Below are 26,248 nucleotides of genomic sequence, written 5' to 3'. Positions count from 1 at the left end.
TATTGTGAAATGCAGGAACAGAAAGAAACCCGCTTTGCCAATGTTTAGAAAAAGTTGGTGCATATGTTCTAGTGACAGACATCACTTCTGGATCCAGAAACCAGTGGGCGATGTCGCAGTAGCTGTGTCCATCTTTTATATACAGGCTTCCGTTCTGATGAATGAAAATGTGTTTAAAGTAGATTTAGTTTAGTTTTTGTTATAATTTGATGATGTAATGTTTAATATTTTGCATCAATCCCTGCTGACATCACAGACTTTGTCTTCTGATAATCTTTATCTGATTCAGACAAGACAGCTAACCGAGAAAATAATCTGCAGATTAATCAATAATGAAAATGTTCTCTAGCACAGATTGAGCTCCAACTACCATTTAGCAATAAAACTGCAGATTACCTGAGAATACCAAGAATACCAAAAAACATGACACTGATTATCACAGCCTGACCTTCACAGAGCACTGCTGCAAACGATTATCATTTTCATTATCAGCGGGCAGCTTTAACTCTGAGACACGGTGCCGCTTTCAAGGTGATGCATCTCATTTAGTCTTAACTCCAGCCCCATTATTCACTTTATAATAAAACAAGAGGAAATAAATCAGCAGGTCTTCCTTTTCAGATGCATAAATCCGCAGAGATTTGCATTCTTTACAGGATTGTGCTTGAAACAAATGGAGACATTTGTGCTCAAAATAATGAAAAATACATTTAGAACAACTAAGACATTTAACATGCGGGGCAAGAAACCCCTCACACTTTAAATTATGAATAAAAATGAGTTGAAATGAACTAAATCCACAGGTTGTTTATTTGTATTTACTGTTCTTAAGTTTCTAAACTTTTATTTACTGTAAAGTTGAACTTCTAAACTAACCGAATCTGTTTTCCAAATGAATAAAAACGACAAATGACTGAAAATATGAATACATGAAAAGAAGAATTAACACTTAAATGGATTAATAACACATAAAGGTGGAAAAGTGCAGTAAAAGTACCTCAGTCATAATAACAGCATTAATAACTATGTGTGCTCCGCTCTGATTGGATCCCGTTACCGGAGATGACTCACCTGTACAGGACCGGAGGAAACCGTGAGTCTCGTGGAAGCCACACGATGCCCCGCTCACTCTCTCTCCATGCCCACCTTCAGTCAAATCAAACAAATAAACAAACAAAGGCACGCGGGGCAGCAGCCTCTCTTGGTTCCGGTCCCGGTGCGGGCCTGTCGGTACCGGGACAGCCGGGCAGAGAGGGTGGGGGTGGAGGGATTTGGGTGGGGGCGCTGCTGCCTCACAGAAAAGTTCCAGCGTACACTAACCGGAGCTGCTCCCGGGAATAACGGCAGCACCGGCGCCTCGAGCTCAACTTTTCTCCGGGCTGACGTCACCGTCCGGTGAGCCCAGGCTGGGGAAAGTTGAGGCCCGCCGCTGGCTGCTGGGGCGGTGAATCACGGCAGCTCCGGGACAGCCCGTCGCTGGAAAAAGTTGCTAATCCGGTGGTCAGTCCGCCTCCTCGCGCTCCTGTCCGCGTGGAGCGGGCCTCGAGCGGCGAGCCGGGAGTGAGCGGAGAGTTTGAACGGAAAAATGGAGGAAAAGGAGAGAGAAGAGAAGGGGAGAGAGGCGGAGAGGCTGGCCGGTGGCCTGGCCGCGCGGCGGGTGAGTGCGTGTGTGTGCGGGCGCGTCCCCGTGACGGAGCTGGGACGCTCACAGACAGACAGACGGACAGAGGTCTCACTCTGCTCGCACACGTGACTTATGATACTTTTAGTTACATTGTAGTTGTCCGCGCGGGACTTTGTAACAAAAACGTAACAAAGTGTTACTTTTACCACCACTGATGAAAAAACTAGTAAAAGCGTTCATCATTAAAGATGCTCATAAGCAACATGACAACCGGAACAAGGAGCTACATTAGGGTTGAACACGTCATGCCAGTGTTTCCACGTTGAAATGAAGCTGATCTGAGCTTCTCTATAAATAAGTGCATTACATTTTAAACATGCTTCTCTTTGTGCTCAACTAAAAACCTTTATGTTTAATAAATAACGCACATAATTCAGAATACATACATAATTTAATTAAAAACTGAAAATCGTCCAGTGCTGCCGTGACAGTGGTGACTTGTTCTGGGATCAGTGGGGAACGTACAGGCATGAGCCGCTAATGAACTCTGAGTCTACAGGATCGCTAACTGAAGGCCTGGTGGAGTGAATCATCTCACTCCGAGACGATCTCTGGCGCCATGTCGTCCCTGATGGTGGAGGAGTTAAAGGAGCAGTCCGTCTGTTTCCCAGACCACAGTCACCCTGAGGGTTGATCAGCTGTTGTAACTGATGCAATCCAAACTGAGTGATTCAATCTAAGATGGACTTCTGAGCAACGCTCCAGAGACTGTAGGAAAACTGCTCTCTTATCATTTTAATCAAGATAGTAAATTCCAGCCACACTTGAACAGAGTCATGTCAAATATTAGTGTTTTGTGGGAAACGTGCAGCATCATGCCTCCGGCAAAGATAAGATCGATGTGATCTTCATTTTTTACAGAAACCATCGCTTTTGATGTCCACTATAATAAAAATTCATAAATTACATTAGATTCAGCAGATGTTGCAGAACTTCATTAAGAATCTGTCAGTTTTCAGGTTCAGAGTATAGTAGTGGGAGCTGTGTGCACATTCATGGGTTTACTGCACACAGGAGCTACTGATAGTTAATTTAGCTATCCTTAACAACTGGAAAAATCTGAAAAATACACAACTGTATTTGTGTTAATGGGCAGAGCGAAATATAAATGGTAAATGGCCTGTATTTGTATAGCGCTTTTCTAGTCCCTAAGGACCCCAAAGCGCTTTACACAACCTGTCATCCACCCATTCACACACACATTCACACACTGGTGATGGCAAGCTACAATGTAGCCACAGCCACCCTGGGGCGCACTGACAGAGGCTGCCGGACACTGGCGCCACCGGGCCCTCTGACCACCACCAGTAGGCAACGGGTGAAGTGTCTTGCCCAAGGAAAACAACGACCGAGACTGTCCAAGCCGGGGCTCGAACCAGCAACCTTCCGATTACAAGGCGAACTCCCAACTCTTGAGCCACGATCGCCGATATAAGAAATACATCTCTGTGTAATGCTTAAAACTGAACAGCACCACAGTGTGATTAAAGTAAATTAACTTCTCTGTTTGATGAGTAAACACGTTCTTATCTTGTGTCTTTCTGTATGCGTGTTTAAGGTAAAACATCACAAGTGTGCCTGTGTGTGTTTTATGCTGTTTACACAGTCATGCTGTGGCGACTTGACTTCCTTTAACGGACAAAAAGCACATCCCCATAAGACAGGTTATTCCGTTTCTGGGTGAGGACTTTAGGGTGGGAGTCCCGGGAAAGGTTGGAAGTTGTGTGACGTCCTCTGAAATGAAAAAAAAAAACAAAAAAACTACTTTGTGTGTCTATTGTTTCTCTGTCTTTGTGAGGACTGTGGGCAGTCCTCCTTTGGGACCTTTAAAGGACTGCTGGAGGGGTCAGTTCTGGTTTTCAAGGACATGTGACTCTATTATCTCAGGGAGGGTCCTCACAAAGATAGCAGTACGAGCTTGAGTGTGTGTGTGTGTGTGTCTATAAAACAAGAGAAGGTGGAGTCAGGAAACACCTGGAAGTCAGGAAACAGACACACACACACACACACACACACATATACATTACAGAGTTTCTGTCAACATGCTGCTGATTGTGCCTGACCTTTGACCTTCTTGTGACTCATAGCATAGTTGAAAGTGGATTGGTCCACATTTTGCCTCCTTCAGGAAGGCCTGGGATTGTCCTGTGATGTCATAAATTTGAGGTGGAGCTCAGAGGTCAAAGGTCAACACTTTGCCGAGTTAAAGGGAAAACCCCCACAGCTGCTGCGCCCTCTGCTGGACACCACTGAACATTACAGCACAGTGTCTGCATCACTACTGATAGGCAGTCAAAATCAAAACATGAAACTTTATAGAACTCCTACTCTCTGGATTTCATGTTTTATAATGAGGGGTTACAATTATTTGAATTAAATTATTCGTTAAATTATATAATTACATTATATAATTACATTATTTAAAAATGGCCTCAGATATGACATATTAAATTTTGTTCTTATCGATATAAAAAACACATGGACCTGGAGGTTTGAGATGTTCTAGATGTTTGTGGCTGCAGCTGAACTAAACAGTGAGTGAATTTTTAGGATGGCACGAAAATGCATCTTTGGAAAGTAAATAAGTGCTCTTCATTTAACACAAGACAAAAGGAACCAGAGCAAAAATACTTTTATTAAAAATCCTAATTATCTTGTTTTAATGATCACAGGGAAACTCAAATGGCTTAAATCCAAATCCATTTCATGGCCACTTCCTCAGTACAGGTATTTCAGGATTGCTCCTTAGAGTCCTGCTTCAACTATTCTTTATGTGAAAAAATCATGCATTTGCCCAAAACAAAAACAAAACCTGGCCCCTAACATTTTCACAAAGTGAAATATTATCATTATTATCATTACACAAACTTTAAACTATGTTTTAAAAGGTTTTACTGTTTTTCCCCTCATTTTTGTTGCTGTTTTCCAACCTCAGAGCCACCACAGAGACTCATATAGCTTTGTATTTGTGTTTATTTGATGGCACATATTAACATTGCAGCATTTAAACACGTATACAGCTGATGCAGTGCATACAGGATTTCTAGCCAAAGCTAATTTGTAGGTCTTGCCCCTGGTTCTGCTTTTAAGACACAACATATCCATACAAGTATAGGATCAAACAGTTCAAAAGCAACAACAACAATGATAATATTCATAATAATAATAAAGTACTGACAGAGGTGTTTTTAATATTTTCTTGATGTTGACATTTTTTCATAAAGCTAAAAGCCTCAAATAAAACCAGATTAACAGGCAGCAAAGGAAATCAGACTGTTTGTTTTTGAGTGTAGTGCCTGAAGAGGGCGCTCTTACTCTGCAGGAAAAAGAGCAGCTTTCACTCTGCAGCGTCTCATCTGCTCCATGTCGTAGCCACACGGCAGTAAGCACTGAACTTCACCAGCCCTGACAGCTGATTGTTTACACACAGTTTTCATTTCCCTATGATCTCTGAAAGTAATATTAATTGAAGTAATGCTTCAAACTAACTGAGCTGTTTCAATCATCCAGTCAACAATACAGCAGTGGAAAAGGTTTCGGTGTTTTAGGACATATTAGAAAAACATTCTGCTCTTTAAAAGGTTCTAAAATTAAGACAAAATGAAGAAGTGTGTGTGGAAAATCTGAGAATAGCTCATGATTCATTAGCTTGTAGAACCACCTTTAGCAGCAGCAACATAAAGTTTGTCCAGGATAAATTTAGCAGTCACTACATCATGATGCAGGAATCTTTGCCCTCTCACTTTTACAACTTTGCTTCAGTTTATTGCAGTTTGCAGTCATCTGTTTATGCACAGCTCTGAAGGTCCTGGCACAGGACTTCAATCAGACTGAGGTCTGGAATTTGGCTCGTTGCAGCACCTTGATCCTTTTCTTTTTCTGCCATCAAATTGTAGATTTGCTGCTGCATTTGGGATCATTGTCCTGTAGCATGAGCCAATAGGTGTTGTACAAATGGCTTCATGTTTGACTCTAGACCATGAACTCCTTTGCATACAGAGGAGTTCATGGTCCACTGAATGGCTTGAAGGTGTCCAGGTCTTGTGACTGCTGAACAAGCTAAATCATCAAACTGCCACCACGGCACAGCCATGCACATGACTGTTTATGAGGTTGGGGAAACCTGCAGTCAGCTGAGACTGAAGAAGTCACTTGGTTGAGCGACGAAAAGTTTCTCCCACGAAACGCTACGTCCATATGAACAGAACCAATTTTCTTGGAGAGCCAATCTCCTAGCAACCCTTCCAAACAACCCAAACGTATTCAGCGTTGTTCTTATTGTGTTGTCATGAACTTTAACCTCTATCATGCTAATCAAGGTCTGCAGAGTCTGAGTTGTAGCTCTTGGGCTTTTGCATGTTCTCTGAGCATTGCACGCTATGACCATGGGATTAAATCCTGGAATGTCCACTCCTGGGAGTCCTGATAACTTTTCTGGATGTTTTCCACATGAGAATAATCTATCTCACTGCAAGATGATGGACCGTAGATTATTTGGAAATGGCCTTATAACTATTCTGAGACTGACGGGCAACAATAGCTGCTTCTCTCGAGATTATATCTTTCCTTTTGGCGTTGTGTTAACACACTGAAAGGTTCATCAACCCAAAACTGCTTTTACCCATCTGGAATACAATTATACTGAGTTTCTTTACACTGACTCTAGCCAGATGTTTAACGCAGCCATAACAAACTGCCTACAAAAATGATGAACCTTGGCTACACATCTGCTTCTGAATTGACGAGGTCCTCAGCGACCACCCAGAGTGTCAGAGTAGGGCCCTACCTCATCCCAACACTCAGCTTACACATTGGCTCCCCACAGATGCTGAATCCTTACTGTACACTCTTTAGTAATACCAACTTGGTCCTCAATGCCACAAAAAACTATGGAAATACTTCAGGAGAAACAGATGTGACGCTCAGCCTATATACATGAATAGCAGTTTTGTGGAGAGGGTCTCTGACTTCAGATTTCTGGGCCTGCACCTGGATGATGATCTATTCTGGAAAACTAAAATCACATCACTAGTCAAGAAGGTAAAACAACACCCTAGCTGAGGTGCTGCTTGTTCTTCTACAAATGCTCTTTTGAATGCACAGAAGATCATCACAGTTGCCACAGTAAAGCCCACAGTCTCCCAAAGGACGCATCCCACCCAGCTCTCTTTGCACTCAGTGGGACTTGATACAATTAGGTTTTAGCTTTTGTACAATGACAATAAATATTGTGACTCTGGTTGTATGCAGGTGGTTATCTGATCATCATCTTACTGATCATCAGTTAATCAACTGCATTTGATTAGCAGCTCTTTTTTTTTCTCAATTCCTATATAAGCTTAGGTTTTCACTGCTTTGGCTTAATTCGTGTTAAATAAACAAAGACATGGGGGAATATGGATGTTTTTATTAATCTGAGGTGATGAACAGACTTTGCATTATGTTCTGATATCTAAAACCTTAAAACTGAAAGCGAGCACACATTTTATTGTGCGTTATCGTTATTGTTTAACTTCAGGGCCAGTGTATTTTCATCAAATAAACACATCATCATTCACTGCTGCTCAGTGCACACAGGGTCCCACTGCGACCCCTACAGGGATGAGACAATCATATTTGACCTTCAATAATAAATAAATATATAATGTAGTAAATCCAAAGAAAAAAAATTCTGTTCTGTGGAAAATAAACAGGAAGATGAATTTGGGGGAAAGGAGGGAACGGAGATGTTTCCATTTCATGTGAAATGTCCCTGAAGTTTTTATTTGCAAATAAATAAACATGTAAACAACAACTCTTCACTGGAAACAGCATCATATGTTTCAACAATAATGACACACGGACACAAATATCTCACACTCGGGAACAAAGCGCAGTGTTAGTACATATCATGTCATCCAAAGTCCTCAAAAAGATGAAGTCAGAGGTGGAAGAAGTAATCAACAACAGTGTTTCAGTATAAGCTGTTTCACAGTTTGAAACCTTCCATAGATTTTCATTAAACTTATGAAAAGTGCATTTTTAACCCTCTCTCTCCATATATATATATATATATATGTCTTTCCACTGGTTCACCTTCATTATCAAAAAATATATTTTAAGCAATTCTAGACCAAAGGAATCCCACGAAATAGCCACAAACAAGTCTTGCTATGATAATATCCTGTTTTTAAGCTACATTTGTGGTGTTTAACTTGACATTTCACCTGCTGCTGTAATTAAAAAGATTTTCAGACTTTTGGTTGCCTGTGATGGACTTCATAAACTTATCTATTTTTCTCCATGAAAAATGTATAAGATAATTTTGTAATTGATCGAGTTTACTCGTTGCCAAAATAGTTGTGGGTTCAAGACCCCTAGACGAGATATTTGTAGAGCTGAACTAAAAAGCGACTGAGCTTAGCAGGGAACAAAAATGCACCACTGGAAAGCAAAATGGTCCACTTGATTTATATCGCAAAGAAAAAATAAATGCATTCATGCCAGTTATCTTATTCTAATAATGTTCCAATGAAAATGATCAAATGAACCCAACCTCGTAATTTAAATCAAAATCGAATTAATTGCCTCTCCCTAAGTCAAAATTGCTCAGAGTTGCTTATTATGGTCTGCAGTCTCCTGCTGCATATAATTAAGAAAAGGACTCAGTAACTTCTCCAAACACTTCACTAAAGCCTGAAGAGGGCGCTGTTACTCTGCAAGAAATGGGGCTGCTTTTACTCTGCAACTTTTCCATGTTCTGGTTTTTATACCAAACACACGACAGGAAAATCAAAAGAAAGAAGCTGAATTTTGCCTGATCTGACAGGTGAGTTTTACATGCAGTTTTTATGGACCCACCTTTACTAAAATTAAAATGGAATTTGCTTCAAAATAACTGATGAAATAAGTGCTCAGAGGAATGTGAAGAGTGGCAAGATTTGCGTCTAGAAGTACTTTACAGTTTGGCAAAAGCAACATTTGAACAGAATTATTCTTATCAATCTGATATGAATTTCTCAACAACTCCTGAAACTTCACAACCTCTCAGACTCTTGGGTAACCCTTGAACTCAAAGACCCCAGAACTCTTCAGAACCACCCATTAAAGTCATTTGAGAAGGGTTTAGGAGTCCATTAAAACTCATGAACCATTCTCAACTCCTCACAGTCCTTCAGGTCCTTCCTGGTAGCTTTTTGGTCTGTTTGTCCCTTTAGGGACTCTTAGTCCTAGTGAAAAGTTCAGTCATGTAGTTCCACTGGCTTTTCACTCCATATTAGGAAAGAAGAGCTTTAGTGGAATGTCATCTATATTTCCACTGGAGTAGATAAAACAAAGTCTAACTCAAAGCTTTTATGAGGAACATTGTTAGCAGCCTCACTTTGACAGCCTCCTCAGCTGGTGTTCCTCCGTTTCATGCTTGATGCTTTGATGGACCCTCCTCTGCTGGACAGCAGTGAGGAGTGGGCTTCCCTCATGTTTTCCCTGAACGTCCTTGTAGAGTAGTAATACAGCAGCGGGTTGACCATGCTGTTCGACGCTGCCAGACACAGGGTCACCACCACCCCTCGCTGCAGGGCCAGCAAGATGTTGCAGTTCCAGCGGTTGCACACAGCGTGCAGGTGGAGCGAGCGGACCAGGTGATAGGGCAGAAAGCAGAGCAGGAAGGTCGCTGTCACCATGCTGACCAAATGCACCGAGCGCCTCCGGTTGCGAGTGCGATTCTTGCTGGCCAGGTTGGTGCCGCTAGGGCTCGAGTCGGCCGTTAGCTGTCGAATGATTTTGCTGTAGCAGATGATGATGGTGAGGAAAGGTATGAGGAAACCAAAAGTCACCGCCACGTAGTTTAACACCAGGATAATCGACCAGGACCTTGGGGTTTCTGGCTCAAAGCAGCGAGTTGCATTGTTCCTGAGAGAGAGCGAGACAAGCAAAGAAATGATGTTTTATCCATCATACCTACATAACTGTTTGATTAAATTAATTAAATAGATTCAGCTGTGTTTCTGTGACATTTTATTAAATTTGTAGATTATTAACTTTGGATTAGCTTGACATATGTTATGGTTTAAGGAAGCACCTTTTAGAAGCACCATAACCTATATTTGTTTTTGTTGTTTTAACATTTCTTTGCAAGCTCCTTTGACTACGATGACCTGGATGACTGAGAACCTTCACAGACTTTTAACATTGGCATGAGTATTGAACATGTTTTCTTTGAGCATGTTGCAGCATGTCCGACTGTTTCCAAATACAATCAAGAGGACAGGAGGAAAGGCATAAATAAAAACCCCACAGTCCAGCCGCCACCTTTTTGAACTTTATTTATTCAATCACTCTACGGCAGTGCAGTGTTATAGGCGTTAGTGCATATCAATATTTTTTTATATATTTCAGAATTACCAGATAAAGCTAATGTGTTGAAATCCAACAGAACCACCTCAGAAATGGTTAGAAAATTATAAACTGGCACAAAGATTTCCAACATAAGCCACCATCCATTGAACTAGAAACATTCAACTGTTAAGTTAAGAGTCCTGCAGGGAAGCTTGACAATGAATAAATAAAGTATTACAACTCTGCTCATTAAAAATAATAATAAGCATATTGGTGTTGTGATGCTGTTTAATGTTAAACTGCTTAGACACTTAAGCTAGCTTTTTAGAGCTGTGACATATACTAGCATATACTATTATATATTGTACATATATTTATTAGTTCCAGATGTAGCCATTCTTGTATTTTGCACAACTCTGTTGCTTGTGAAGCTCGCACACAAGAATTTCACTCACATGTGCTGTACCAATGTACCTGCACATGTGATGTGACAATAAAAGTGATTTGATTTGATTTGATTTGATTTGACACCATGTGTGCAGTGGCTGAAAAAAAAGCCATAGCTCAGGTGTCTATTTGAGGCTGACTGTGTGTGTAGTGGTCAAACTTCATTAGATTATGCATTAAGTTCATATATATCGACTTCCTTCCATGGAAGCCGCAAAATGGAAGTCTGGAGTTGGTTTATGTGTCCTTGATCACTTGCCTTAAAAATCTGCCTTGTTTAAGAATTTGATTGGACAATTTAGCATCATTCACACATTCACACATCGCCACAGCACAGGGACTCTTGTCCTGGAGAAGAACAAGGACTAACCCATTAGCTAGTTTTTGACTGAGGATGGCAACTTCAAGCGCTGAAACGGTAAAAGTAAAATTTGATTGTTTATTTACTGCAACATATTTAAGGCACTCAGTCAAAGACAAGAATGAAAAGTCGACAGACCCAATGGTGCCCCCACCCCAGAAAGAATTTTTGCCATCAGCCGTCACTGATGGTAAAAAAAGAAGTATTTTTTTTACATTTTCACTCGTTTAAATAGTGCTAAGACTTAAGGTTTCCAGTATTGGGGAAATGGTCTGACTGCCTGACAAGTGATGAGAACCAACAGTTGGTAAATATGCTGATTAAATAATTTTTCTTCATACTTTTTTCAGTTATTTTTCAAAGGCAAATTTACTTTACAGATTAGAAATTTATGACATACTACAATACTGTAAAGATAAAAAAGATCTTCAGTCAGTTTTTGGGGGGCATTTGTCTAAAGAGACTGTTGTTTTATTTGGGAATCTTGCATCTTCAGGTGGACAAGAACTCCATAACAAATGGAGCCAAAAAACAACTTTAATTCTGCTCAGTAGGCCAAAACATGCAAGACTCGGTTCTATCATCACCTCCCAGAGGAGACATTTCCCTGATGCTTTTATCATCTCCCCTCAACATCAGGACAGAGTTGTTAGTTTTCCTGTACACTGGAAGACATACATTTCCTGCTCCTCGGACCAATTTTACAAAGACCACTGTCAGGGAAAGTGGGCCGATTTTGTTCATTTCCAGTTATACACTTATAATTTAGGGCTCTACTAAAGCAGTTTTATGTGATTAATGATCCAAAAAGAATCTGTATTTATTTGCATTCATATTATAAAAAGAAGATGGAGTGAGGCTCTTTTGCTCTGAGTCTCTGATGCTATCAGACAGCACAATGCAGGCATTTTAAAACACTTCTGTATATTCAGCCCTTGTCAGATAGGAAAGCTTAGTCTGTCTTTTCCAGAGTCTATGAAAAGGCTGTGCAGAGGAGAGATAGTAACTAATGACAATGTTGTTTTTTTCAGTTGGAAAATATGTGAGGAAGGTTTGCTGTACTGTTGTTAATGCTAAACATTGCCTCCTTGTTTGTTTAAGTTCTTCCAGTAACCGTGACAATATCAGGCGAAATTTATCATGATAAGTATACACAAACTGATCACAGGCGTGAAATCACTGTTAATTTAACTGGAAATCCAAACACAAGACACAATGCCTACTAATAAACCACACGGAAACCAGTTTAATGGTTTTAAGGCCTTGGGATGTGCTTAAATCTGCTCTCTTATTCATTTCACATGTGAGAGAGAACTGTAACACATGAAAACACCTGGGGGGGGGGGTTTCATTTGTCAGGGAAAGGTTTTCAGACCTTGTACAACTTGTTCAAGAGTGAGTTAATTTTGTCATTGAAAAAAATGAGACAAAGCAGGAAGCACGGGATCAGTCAGCAGCTAATCTGATTACACTCCAACAAGGTTCCTCCTGAGTTTGTGCGAAAGCATTAAAGCCAAATCAAGGATAAAACCACATGGACGCAACTTTTTATATCTCTCTAAAACGTCCAGTGAATCCAATGAACAACGACATGCAAAAAAGGAAAAACACCTTCAACTGGCTTTATCACAATAAACATTTTTCAGCCCTGAGCCCTTAATTTAAAACCTGAAAAGGATCTACATATGTAAAATTTAAAAAAAAAAAGTCATAATATCAAATCCAAACATTTGAAATGAACCTTCACTAAACATTTTTTTTAAATCCAATTTAAAAAAATTAATGAAAAAAACAATTAATAGATATTATCATGAAATAAAGTATTTGTTAAACTATTAGATTCTGTCTCGTAAAAAAGAAAACAAACAAAGAAGAAAACAAAACATGTTGCGGGATGTCTCACCTATGTACAACCCCATTGGACAGGAAGGGCACAGAGGATCCGCCCACAAACACCCAAACTCCCAGGCAGATCCATAAGGTTCGAGCAGGCGTAGCTAAAGAGCGGTGACGGAGCGGCTGAGCAACAGCCAACCAGCGCAGCACGCTCAGCAGAGTGAGGAAGAGGATGCTGATGGGCGGAAGAGGGTTATTTTAGTAAATGTCTGTCGTTTGTTTTAAGTGTGTGTATGTGTGCTTGTCTACTGGTATAGCTGGTGATGTGAGGTCTTACACATGGACTCATCCTGTTTGAGGACGTAACGTCCCCATAATGCAAATGCTTAATTCCAATACTTGCTTTTGTTTGTTTGTTTGATGTCACTAACTGATTGTTTTTTACTTTTATTTTACTTTATTACTTTTATATATACTCATATTCTGAACATAATGATTTCACACATATTTTGGGGGACTACAAATAAACTTAATTATGCTCCCTAAAGGGATGTGATGATCAGTGAATGTGAATTACCTGGTGTACAGGTTGACGTAGAAGCCAAAGACGCACAGTCGGCACATCCAGTCTGGGAAGAACCACTTCCCTTCATTAAAGTAATAAGCCAATCGCAGCGGGAGGGTCAGGGAGAAGCTGCCGTCTGATATGGCGAGGTTCATCATGATCACACAGGAGGCCGACCTCCTGAGGGGACAAGGAAAAAGATGGATGATTTAAAGTCTCTTAAAGGGACAAAAAAAGTCATTTTTTGTTTTGTTTTTTGACATTTTCACTTAATTATTGAAGAACTTACAGCTGAAGAGCAACCGAATGTGGATTTTAATAAGAGGTTCAGTTTTAGGCAACTAGGCGTGTGTTACCTCACAGCTTTGTAGGCCAGTAGATTAACAGAGAACAGGAGAGGGGCTCTCTAAGGGGAAATGAGTAAATCAGCTGTTCGTCTGATGCATTATTTCTAACTTGTCCATCCTGCTCTCTTCCAATGAAGAGGTGAACATCTTCCGCTTTGCTACCTCCTTTCTTTCTGTCAGTGCCACTGTCTCCAAACCAACCCTGACAGTAGGTCATTACCATCTCATAAACCTTCCCTTTCACTCTTGCTGCTGTCCTTCTGTCACATGTCACCCCTGACACTCATCTCCACCCCCTCCACCCTGACTGCACTCTTGCTGTTGCTTTGGTTGATTTGGTATCTTTACTCCTTGCATCTTCACATTTCCACCTGTCTCATTCACTCACATGTATTCTGTCTGACCTTCAGTCATTTTCTCTCTGAAGCATGCCTCCACCTCTCCAGGCTCTCCTCCACCTGTTCCCTACTCCTTACAGATCACAGCATTGCTCACAAACATCATAATCCACTGAGACTCCAGGCTGATCTCACCAGCAGACACATGTATTTTACTGATATCTTTGTGTTTATTGTGACTCTGTAAAGTTTCACACATTGCATAATGACCTTGTTGGTGAGATCTGAGCCTTTATGTGGGCTTCATCACTCACATATGTCAGGTGTCAGTCACAGGCACAGCAAGGCTGCATGGAGGTCACTGTTAACTACATAAAACTCTTATTGTGAACGCACCTGCACATAATTACAGAGCGTGACGGTTATCCCAAGTTTGGATCTTATCATGAGATCAAGTTTGCATGGTGCATAAACAAGCTGGTAGCCATAATATTGCCCCTAATTTGTATGCAATTTGATAAGCAAATTAACCCCACGAGCACGAAATGAACAAAAAGTAAACAGACATTTCACGCAGTCATATGAGGTCGGCCTTCAGTACAGCATGCACGCTGACACGGGTCAGGGAAGCCCAATCACAGACTGTTAGATATTAATAACTCTTTAACTTTTTAGAGATTTAGATCTTTTCTGGTGAAGTCAAAAGGTCTCATGCTCTGAAGCTCTTCATCATCTTCCCTCTTGAGCGGGGAATCTTTACCCCATCTTGAGCGATACACAACTACACCGGCGTAACTTTGTGCTGAAAATTGGGGGGGGGGGGGGGGGGGGGGGGGGGGGGGTGTCAAGATCACTGTATAAATAAATAAATAAATCTGGGTAAAACATGCTATTTTGCTGGTAATACCTGAAATCAGTAAAGACAATCAAGAGCCTATTTATGCAAGATAGTTCATAATTTTATTGGGGGGGGGGTTATATATATACCACCCTGGAAATTACGCCCCTGCACATCCACACAAGGAATTCTTGTCCGTTGTGTACCAGAAGAAATGTGTATGGATGTGGGAGCAATAAATTTAATGCAAGGAAATGTAACGGTACTGCAACTGTGTGTAGGAAAGGCTGGAGTAGAAAGACACAGCACACATATACACAAAGACCCAAGCACCTGAAGTATAACATGAATGTGTTATTTATGTAAGAAATAATTCAAAAGAAAGAAATCAGAGTTTCAAATAATAAATAATTGGATACTTTTCTTTTGATAAACTATGAAAACAGGTCCAACAGACCTGAACACCACACAAGGATTCAATAAAAGTCTATCAAGGTCCAACATGATGTTACCGATGAAGTATTGCAGCGTTGCAACATATGGGCTTCGTTTGTTCATTTCATTCATTATTTTATTTTATGATGAAGTATTTATAGGAACTTATTGGTGTTTCTCTGTTACACTAGCATGCACAGCTCTGCTCTAGAAGTTGGTCATGCAGTGGCAGTGCAAGTTTCTCCGGGTGTTGCCTGGGTTTAATTGTTAACTGTCTACATAATATATCAAGTGTGGATGAAGGCAACACTTCTTGCTCTCTGCCATCTGCTGTTTTGTTTTAAATCTGAATGATTAATTATTTTCAAATAAAGAAGGTCCCTTTACTTGCTGCAGCTTGTGAGCAGAGCTGTAACAATATAATATGAAAATATGTAAATATCTGTCTTGCTTGGACCCTTTGTCGAGAGAGGATCTGCATGAGAAATTGAGGGATGTGAAAAAGCACATGCAGTGAGTTGTTAGAAGAAGAGTAGCAGGTTGGTTACCTTACAGTAAACCTGATGCGAGCTGGAAAAACAAACTCATCACGTTTGCCCATAAAATAATGGAAAAATGCCAGTTCCAGTATGTCGTTGTTATTAAAGCCACCAGTTTGTTTTCTGCACTTGGAATTCTGATGTAATGAAACAGGAACTACAGGTTTAAGCTTACTTTATTACTGGTGTATCTTTGTTTAAAAAGCAAAAGCTGCTGTGTGAAATATTTCAGTACTGTGAAATAGGAATAAACCTGTTGACAAAAAACGTGTTTTTCTTCAACGCACTGCTGAGCAGTACGAGACAAAGAACCACCCACATACCATCAAGCCGTGAAAGTTCAACGACATTCTTCCACATCCATAAAAAAAATGAAAGCCCATCAGTTAAACAGCAGCAGGAGTAAACAGAAAGTCCTCCGCCAACATCGAGGAAAAAGAACTTCAAGCTCCTGAAATGAATCATTAGATAAAAAAGGACGTCTTTCTGGTTCAGATTCTTGGGGTTTTTAGACAATGGTTCACTGTACGACACCAAAGTGCTCCTCTGGGATTGGCTGGAACTGCAACCGTCTCCCAATGCCAGTATCAGACTTCTATACTCTGCTCTGAATAAATACAAAATATTTTAATACTAAACAGTAAAATTCTCATGTTTTAAAATTTTAGCAGTTGATGAAAGTCACTGAAGTCCTCAAAGATAAGCATGCTTGAGTTTTCTGATGTTGCTGGGTGAAAAAAAGTTGAACTCAGAGCAAAAGTGCAGATAACAGAAATATTTACTTCTTTTAATGATAAACAGCAACAATGGCCTCAGCGGATTACAGCCGACGCTTAGATCTCAGTTACAGACACATGTTTGTGTGTTTTGAATATGAAGACTGGAGTTGGATGGATGTCAGTGGAGAAGAACCTTTGATTCTTGTTTACCCCCTTTGACACAACGCTCTGACGATGGCTGTAAGTCATAGTGTCGCAGCCTGTGGGGATCTGTGGGGTTATTTTCAGTTTTCTGTGGGAACTTCTAAGTTTATATTTAATGTAAACGTATTATGGTTGCACTTATCATTTCCAGTTTCTGTTTACGGTCCAGACTATTAGTCATTGCTACTTTTCTAGCAAGAACTGGTTCTGCTACAGTGTGGTTTTCTTTAGTGTTGAGACTACCAGTTAGCCTAACCTCCTTAATGTTTTCTCGGATCTCATTGGATGTCTTCATCTTTGAAATGATCCTCTTTATGTTGATTTTTGTTTATTTTCTTAGAGCCGTTTGTCTTTTGGTGCTTATTACTTTTACTTCTTTTGTTAATTTCTTAGTTTGAGCTGTCAACTTGGTATTTTCACTGTCCCTGATTACTCATTCATCCATTTTCTTCCACTTGTCAGACTAAGGGTTGTGGTTGGGCTGGAGCCTATCCCTGCTGTCATAGTGCATCAGACCTGTTACAGCCTGGACTGGTTGTCAATCTACTGCAGGGCTAAGACACCGAGACAATAACCAGTTAAACTAACCCCATGCATGCAATTGGACTGGGGAACATAACCAGATAGAAAACATGCCAGGAAGGCCCCACACTAGATTCAAATCCTGGTCTTCTGCTGTGAGACGATGGTCCTATCCACCTCCCCACCTAGCTGTTCTTTCCCTGTTTAACTTGTGTGTCTATTAGAGCCTCAATTTGCATCTATTTTTTTTGCATACTTGTTGCGCTCCCTAGTATGAGCCCCCCCTAGATGTATGATTATTTACTGCCTTCCAGATGGCCTGTAACACCTCAGTAAAGGGATTTTTTTATGTTTAAGTTGGCCTCTGGGATTTGTATTTGGGTGTGCGCACACCTCACCACAGGGATGTTCATAGTAGTTTTATATAATGAGAACAAATTACAATAATCTCAGAGTACTCAGGAGATAGAGACATGCTTTTTGTTTGCTAATTGCCTATTGTAATGGTAAACAATGAGAACAGGAGAAACTTGATGTGTGTTTGTGGGTTTGCATAGTAACAATTATGTAATATATATATATATATATATATATATATATATATATATATATATATATATATGTGTGTGTGTATATATGAAATACATTAAAACATATATGAATAAAGTAAATTGAATATAAGTCAATGCATAGAACCAAGAAAAGAGAGGCACATGTTTCTGTGTTTGCGTGTCCTGACCTGCGGCTGCTCTGCCTGAAGAACACCGCCAGCGCCCCGATGTTGCAGATAAATGCCACAGGGAACACGAGCAGATATGTGTATCTGTACGCGCTGTACTTGAAGGCATCATCTTCGTGGAAGCATTCCAAGTGGGACTTTGCAGTGTTGTTGTTCGTGGCAACAGTCATGCTCATCTGTCGTGCTGGTGAAACACACAAATATTTTTAGTAGAAGATGATTTTTTGTGTCAGAAATGTGAATGTTGAGATTACAATCATCTGTAATCTCAATAGAATTAAATTTTTAACGCACCATTTAATGCAAAATATATCAGAAGTGTTATACATACCATTAGTGTATTAAAATAACAGGGCAAAGCTCAGCATGACTGAGGCCCAGCTAAGTGTCTTTAAAAGATTGTAGAACTGAATAAAGTTTTTTTTTCTTTGGAAACGCTATTTAAATTAGTATTGTTGTCAAGTTTGATGGTAATGGACAGGATGTGGCTAAATACTGGAATACCCATTTTTAGCTAACTAAGCTAGTTTGTTTTAGCTGGTATGTAATATCTTATCGAAATAGGTTCAAATCCAGCTTCACAACACTAATATTGTTGTGGCAAAATGCTAATAATGAGACTCCAAAAATTCAGAAGGAGGGGGCTTATGTACAGTCTCCTTTTATGCAGGATAAATATTTAGTGGCTCTGTAAATGAACGAAAACAATATTTGGTTCGCTTTTAGTCAGCAGCCCTCAGAGCAAAAGCTTTGGTTAATAGAAACAATTAGTTAGTAACACTTTGGTGATGGGGACATTATGCATTTCTTTTACCTTTAAGTTTCAGGTCACAGAAGAGGGACTTTTTAGTCTAATGTTTGCTTCTATTAAAATTCAGCTAAAAGGAAAATACTGCTTTATTTCCTCCTCGTGCAGCTGTTATCTCAGGGCTAAAGCACATGGGTGAAGTTTGGGTCAGACTGCAGATGCCAATCAACTGAAGATAATTTTGTGATAAGAGCTGAGATGTCTGAATGAGCCTAAACAAAAAAGGCACAACCAGGAAACTGTTCACTCTTGTGCATCTATATGAGGTATACAAAACCAAAACAGCCAGCCTGTTTTAAATAAAGCTGCTTTTATTAATAGGTCCAGCAGGTGAGAAAAGCGCTGTTTGTTCCTGCACTCTATATTTGAATTCAGGCTGTCCAGCTGGATGCTTATCTCATGAAATGTAAATTGTTGAATGCAAAATGATAATCATGGACTTAAATAGCTTATGAAATCCACTGTTTGTGAGGAGGCGGCATAAACGATTATATTTCATCCTTTTAAATTTAACTCAAAGTTTGGCAGAGATCTGCTTATGATGGGGTGAATGTGTGACTTTGTAGCCTTATAGAGCTGAAACATGTTCTGGAGTTTATAATAAAACCTCTCTCATGAAAAGTAAAAAAGATGAAGGTTTCCCAGAGCATTTCCCTACTGCAATATAACCTTTGCATTTTGCACTGCATTTATACCAGCCTTTTAAGGTGTGTCCACAAAAACAGAAACAAGCAGCACTTTAACGATCAGTGACTACATTCAAGAAAATACCAATGGAAAAGAAGAATGTTGTAGGCTAACATGTGTTGAGGTGGAGAATAGCTGACTTACACAAGCAGGGTTAACTGTGCGAGAAAGCCTACAATGTCCACTAAAAAAAACAGTTAATCCCTTTTGAGGTTTGGACAAAACAGAAAAGCTCTACTTGGCTAAGACAGACCTGTGTCTTGGTGAACTTTAGTATGCTTTTAGAGTAAAAGCCAGCAGCTTTGACAATATATATAAAAAGATGAACAACAACAGTTTGAGTTATGCTTTTTTAAAAATGAAAGTAGCAGGTAGAGAATGTGCATCTATCTAATCAGTTAAAACTGGAGGGGACAAGCTGCTTGTTTTGCAGGTACTGAGCTAAGAGGTGGCCATGACCGTTATCAGGCGCCAGTTATCGTGTCTCGAGCTGCCCCCACAAATTTTTTTATACTGATATGTCTACAGCTTTCTAAGTAATTATTCTATCAGTAAAAAACTAAAGATTTTATTCATCTCAAATAAAACTGAAACCCAACAATTGCCCTTTAGCCACATGCTAAACACGCATAGTTTCAGAAAGCTTCAGATGTTATACCTTAAAACTCATGCAGAGATCTCATACAAATAGAGATTTCATTGATAATTTTGGTGCTAAGAGGTTATGTTGAATGAAAATGAGTGGTTTTGTGTTTTGGGGCTGAAAATGGATGAGAGTCAATATAAAGTCTTTAAAAAGATTAATAATTCCAATCAAGTGTTTTGATGTTAAATGCGAGAATGAATGAGAAGAAATTAAGGCCAATTTAGAGACCTCAGGATTTAAAAGCTGTGATCTTATTTTATAACTTCAATGAAAGTCAACAGAGAAGCATTCACTCGCCTGTTGTATTTAGATGGAATTTATCATTAAAATTTCAACCTCACATCCATATTATCTGCAGACTTTATGGATGTAACATTCTAAGTGAACATGCTAACAGAGCTGGCAGCTAACGTACTTATGACCTTTCATCAAAAGACAAGTACATCGTTTTTATATGAGCTTTGCAAAAAACCATTAAATATAAACTGACACATTTATAATAAAGGTTAAAAGCCAGCAATCCTTTCCAAAGCATGCACATAGCATTGGTTTGAATAAAAAAAACCTCCGCTAAAGTAAGCGTTGGTGTTTCCCACTCACTGTGTCTGTGAAATATCTATAATTTACATACAGTTTAGTTTTCATTACTTCAGCATCATTTAGCACCTAAACAATGAAACAGTTTGTCCTCTGACTTTTCTCTTCTCAGCATCAACTCTGAACATTGTTTACTTTTGATCTCCCCATATATATTTAATCCACTGAATACAAATACTGGAGCACTGCTCGGCCTGGCTGCTGCAAACTTTGACTCTTTGGAAAATAGTTTACTGCATTTGGCCCACAGTGACTGGCTACAGATAGAAGGTCTCACAGTTGCTTTCATTTGCACTCTGCTAAAAAACAAAAAAAGAAGAACAACAACAACAACAACAAAACAACAGTAAAATTATCTCTGTTACTTGTAAAGCTCTGCAGTTGCTCCCTCAAATGATTTTGTTGTGTGGTCATTCTGTATCTGATGATAATCTCAACTGAGGAAACATTAGGGCTAAAGGCGTAGCTCCATCTGTGTATGATAGAGATCTCTCTGGTCATTATGACACTATGATCAAACTATCCAAGAAAGATAAGAGTAGTTGTCAAACAGCTAACAGATCATCTGCAGAGGAATGGTTTATTTGAAGAGTTTCAGTCAGGTTTCAGAGCTCATCACAGCACAGAAACAGCTTTAGTGAAGGTTACAAATGATCTTCTTATGGCCTCTGACAGTGGACTCATCTCTGTGCTTGTCCTGCTAGACCTCAGTGCAGCGTTCGATACTGTCGACCATAATATCCTATTAGAGCGATTAGAACATGCAGTAGGTATTACAGGTACTGCACTGCAGTGGTTTGTATCATATCTATCTAATAGACTCCAGTTTGTGCATGTAAATGGAGAGTCCTCTTCACACACTGAGGTTAATTATGGCGTTCCACAGGGTTCAGTGCTAGGACCAATTCTGTTTACATTATACATGCTTCCCTTAGGCAGCATCATTAGAAGACATAGCATACATTTTCACTGCTATGCTGATGACACCCAGCTCTATCTGTCCATGAAGCCAGATAACACACACCAATTAGTTAAACTGCAGGAATGTCTTAAAGACATAAAGACCTGGATGGCCGCTAACTTTCTGCTAGCATAAATCTTTGGACAGATTATGTTTCTATGTTGATTATTGAATTCTTGTATTAAAATGTGAACTAAAGCATGTACCAATAATGTAGGCTAATATTATATGCTAAAAAAAAAAAGTTTAGCCAAGGAAAAAATTTACTTACTTTTTTTGTGTTCTAAGTTCAGTAACAAAGTAAAATTTCATCTCATCTTAATATTTACACTTCTGATGAAATTTCACAAGTGTTAGCTTCATTTTTATGCCAAGACTGTTTACACAGAGTTTGTTGTTGCAGAGAAATACTCTATTCATTTTGTGCATGTCATTTTCAAGCAGGAAGCTCAGCAAGCCATTTGAGGCTTAACTGGTTTTAAACAGAAATGGATGACTGCTTTCTTGTGTCTCTAAAATTAGAAACATCCTGTCTCAGATGCCTTGATGCATGCTCAATCATATAGGTAAAGAGATTTTGTTCATCTGGATGTAGGTTTTTCAGTGGGAGAAATGCTTTGCCACTCATCCAAGTTATTTCTCCAGTCTCAGCTGAACAGTATATTTTTATATAATTTATATATAAGACACTGACTTAACTTTTTGTGAATATCTCAGAGTGACGCTAAAAACTAGTTCATGCATTTATTACTTCCAGGCTGGACGACTGTAATTCATTATTATCAGGATGTCCTAAAAACTCGCTGAAAAGCCTTCAGCTGATCCAAAATGCTGCAGCAAGAGTGCTGACAGGGACTAGAAAGAGAGAGCAGATTTCTCCTGTTTTGGCTTCCCTTCATTGGCTTCCTGTTAAATCCAGAATTGAATTCAAAATCCTGCTCCTCACATACAAGGTCTTAAATAATCAGGCCCCATCTTATCTCAATGACCTTGTAGTACCATATCACCCTATTAGAGCACTTCGCTCTCACACTGTGATATGATACAGTCAGTGTTTCTTTTTCACTCACTGTGTATTTAATTATTATTATTATATATTATTATATACTTTTATATTACTTATTATTAATCTCCAGCTCTCTTCCACATGGAGTACAAAATGTTCATCTCACCCCAGCTGTTTTAATTGGGTTGTATAAATGAGTAAAACCAGTGAAAAAGATCAGTTCATTATAAAGGCTGGAGTTTTAGAAACAAAGAAACAAATAACCGTTAAATTATTGATTTTTTTGCTGCTCTTTGTTTGAGGTTTTTATGGCTGATGAAAAATTCTCACCATCCATCACTTATCCCAGCATACCTGAAGTAAACATGAATCAATTTTAATTTTTTTTTCCACTTTATTAAAGTCGTAATAATTTAGAGAGCTTATATACGATCTACATTCTTCATGCAGTATGATTTTCAGTTGTTGTCAAAAATTCTAAACTGATCTACAGGTTACAGCACAAAACTTATTACTAATATACATGCAATCATTAAAAAAAATGGTGCACAGCTATGAATCATAGGATGCAGTTGCCTCCTGTTCCGTCAAAAAGGATGAAGCAGTGTTTCCTCTGCTGAAGGATGACATAAGCACTGAAGCACCTTTCTGTGGTATTGGGACAATTCAAACAGGTCTCATTATGGCTGCCACCCAACTAATAACAGGCCACTTGTCTTAGCTGGGAAACTTCCCAAGCAAGACTGAATATTCAACCGCACCCACAGGTTCCCATGCACCCAGACTTGTTTTCACAACCAGGTTGGAGAGCAGTGGAGTAAATATTTTCATTACAACTTGTTTAATAATGAAGACGTTTTTAGGCAAACATGTTTTATTGTGTCTTATTTTTATAGCGTATTTTTACCCTTTTTAGCAAACCTTATTCAATAGTAAAAAAGCAGTGATTTGTGATTAAGAACACAGCTCTGTGATCCCGCCATGTTATGATTTTATTGTCTCCTGGCTGCTTTCAACCTGTTGTGTTTCTCACTGTCGTCACTTTGAGTTTGCAGTCACATAAAACCTCGTTGTAGTATTTCATGTGGTCGTTTTGTGTCTCCTTCATGTTATTTAGCATCTCCCTGAAGTCCTTTGGCTCTTCTGTTTGCTTGTCTGTAGGTGCTGAGTTATTTTTTTTAGACTATAAAATGCTTTTCTAAACCTTGCCCACCTTTACGGCCCCTCTAATGGATCCAGGATGCCACTTTTTCAATGTTATGAAAGAGCCCATCTGGAAGCACTCTATGTTTGATGTTGCTTTATTTCCTGTTTATTCTCTGTCGCATCAAGTTTCACATAGCTGCACCTGAGGATTTCAGATCAGGTTCACCTACTTCAGCATCACTCATTGTTCAAAAGCTTAAGCTCTGTTTAACCGTAATGACAAGGAGAAAGGAGGTTTTCAAATCACAGAGACTTACTACATTTCAAAGGTTTCTTCTTATAGAAAAGTTTTTTTCACAGTTATTTTCCTTCTTCTTCTTCTTCTTATTTTACATCTTTGAGCTCCAGTTTACATTTTTCTGTCATTTCTTTAATGTCTTAAAAACATAAAGTACAAACTTAAGACACAGAGATGACACGGGTTTCCACCTGATCCAGTTAAAATTAAAGGCAGAAGTTCAAAGACAGCAGCTGATGTGTCAGTAAACAGAACACAGAGCTGTCAGTTTCTAACGCTACTGCAGTCCATGTAAGGCTGTGAAGGAAAAGCACAATCTGAGCCTGTTGGGTAAAGAGTTTCTTTAACCCTTCGCTGCTTCCAGCTTTTTATTTTCTCCATTAATTAACTGAACATTTTCACTCACCGCTCATCTCGTCACAGGCTCATCCGTTTACCCGTCTGTCCTGTAGTGTGTGTTCACAGCTGCACTGTACCGCTCTCCAAGTCACTGAGTTTGTGGGTGTGTCGTGTGGTTTTAGTTGGAAGTAGGCGTGTACACACACACACACACACACACACATTTACAGTCTGGGCAGAGAGCCAACACACAACGCTTATTTTCATGACTTCTTATGAATCTGCCGACAAATATAGACTCACTTACATTTAAAGCTGCTTCCTGTTTACAGCTCCCCACCTGTGTGGGTCCAGTTTTTAACTGAAATCCAATTCTAAAAGTGGAAATGCATTTTAGTTAGGGGAAAGCACCATACTGTTTACATGACCGAGTGAAGGATTAACCAGAAATCCACTCTGAAAATTACCTGTAACTGAAGGCATCTTAGAGAAAAGCGTCACACAACTCAGTCATCCTCACCTCCACATCCACAGTGTGATATTTCTCCCGAAACCCCCCCCCCCCCCAACACCTGAATGAATACCAAATATATTTAAATTGGTAGAAAAAAATATTTCTTCTAATTTAGTTAAAAAAATACAGAATCTGTGTAATTTCATAAGTTACACAGGAGGAGTTACACAAAATTAAACATCCCTTTGATTGTAATAATGTCTCTTCCTCTTTCTTCTGTATTTTGAGTCCAACTAATTTACTAAGCAGCAAAATTATAAACGTGTTTGACTAACAGTAGTGGTGTTATTCAAGGACGACTCCTATGAGGGCCGTGGGCTCTCTCTCTTCTTCTTGACCGTGAGAAATGACTACCACATGCGAGGAAAGCTGCAGGTGCATAAATCACCCACTGCCGATTCAGGGAAGTAGTTATGAAGAATAACTAGTTGGCATGCTGACTAACATATAAATAAAAACATATAAAAGCATTGTTGTCATGGTCGTCTGACCCAGTAATTAGTTTTTTGTTTTGACTTTTTCTGGATTAAAGTGATGATTTATGTTCAGTTTGTATTATTTAGTATAATATTTTTTTCTTTGTGCTTCTGAGTTTATCTTTGCTTCTAGTCCTTTGGTTCCTCATAATGTTAGTGTCTTTCTGCATTTCCTGTCTCAGGTTAGGTTTATGTTTGTATTCCCTGTGTTTTCTCCCTTCTTGTCCCATTGTCATCCCACTTGTCTTCTGTCTGTCTATCCTTTGCCCCAGGGTCAAGTTCACATGTCTTTGTCCTCGTCTCTGTGTTTGTTAATTCCAGTTTCATTCATTCATTTCATTTTGATAATCTCTCATCCGGCATCATCTTCAGTTTTGCTTCCTGTGTCACTTTACTCTGTAATGAGTCCCACTTGTTGGCCATCCTCTCCTGAGCCTGTGTGCATTTATGTCCTCAGTTTCTCTCGATTCCTTGTTGTGTCGTTCACTCAGGCTTTTCCCCCCTTGCCTGACTTGAGTTTTCAAGCTACAGCAATAAAGCTGCCGCACTTAGTTTAGCTTTTTGTCCTGCTCCTGCCGGACTTGACAATATCAAACGTACAAACTGAGAACAGTATCATTTTAGGAAACGTATTACTTCATTCATTCATTCATTCATTCATTTATTTGTTCATTTCCAGGCACAACAAATACCTATATTGAACATAAAATGCACAAACTTAATTTTAAGTTTGATGGCAGCCACACATCTAAAACAAAAGTTGGGATGAGGGCTTAATAAAGAATGGAAAAGGAAGTGAGAAAAAGAAAATGGGCCGGAGAACATTCTGTGTAATTACAGAGATGCCCCAAAGTCTCAAACCTCCCCTCATGTTTTTATA

General features: G+C 39.3%; 4 protein-coding genes across 5 annotated transcripts in view; 1 reads left to right on the top strand and 3 right to left on the bottom strand.

Annotated features, from left to right (window-relative positions):
- The window catches only part of LOC309693337 (kinesin-like protein KIF1C), a 39,223-nt gene extending 37,538 nt beyond the window's left edge, over nt 1-1,685 (bottom strand). For both annotated transcript variants that reach the window (XM_082512443.1, XM_082512444.1), the window contains exon 1: nt 1,072-1,685. The gene's annotated coding sequence lies outside the window, so the exon portion shown is untranslated. The remainder of the gene's footprint in view (nt 1-1,071) is intronic.
- Nucleotides 1-26,248, top strand: part of LOC309695629 (uncharacterized protein) — a 409,672-nt gene that overhangs the window by 302,950 nt on the left and 80,474 nt on the right. The gene's annotated exons all lie outside the window — the stretch shown is intronic.
- Nucleotides 1-26,248, bottom strand: part of LOC309694246 (uncharacterized protein) — a 174,314-nt gene that overhangs the window by 108,647 nt on the left and 39,419 nt on the right. The window lies entirely within an intron of this gene.
- cysltr3 (cysteinyl leukotriene receptor 3) lies at nt 4,700-24,518 on the bottom strand. The gene is made up of 5 exons (XM_082514361.1): nt 24,446-24,518; nt 17,891-18,074; nt 13,222-13,389; nt 12,712-12,879; nt 4,700-9,574 (listed from the first exon to the last, which is right to left on the bottom strand). The coding sequence occupies exons 1-5, from the start codon at nt 24,450-24,452 to the stop codon at nt 9,058-9,060; spliced, it is 1,044 nt and encodes a 347-aa protein (XP_082370487.1). The 5' UTR covers nt 24,453-24,518; the 3' UTR covers nt 4,700-9,057.

Source organism: Aulonocara stuartgranti (genome assembly GCF_965226115.1).
Source record: "Aulonocara stuartgranti genome assembly, chromosome: 3".
Taxonomy (NCBI): Eukaryota; Metazoa; Chordata; class Actinopteri; order Cichliformes; family Cichlidae; genus Aulonocara; species Aulonocara stuartgranti.
This window is presented reverse-complemented; position numbering and strand designations above follow the sequence as displayed.

Excerpts from the sequence above, each read along its gene's own strand:
- cysltr3 (XM_082514361.1), bottom strand. Across the intron at positions 13,390-17,890 it reads TTCAGGCAGAGCAGCCGCAG|GAGGTCGGCCTCCTGTGTGA; the intron begins GTCAGGACACGC and ends TTGTCCCCTCAG. Across the intron at positions 12,880-13,221 it reads TACGTCAACCTGTACACCAG|CATCCTCTTCCTCACTCTGC; the intron begins GTAATTCACATT and ends TCCGCCCATCAG.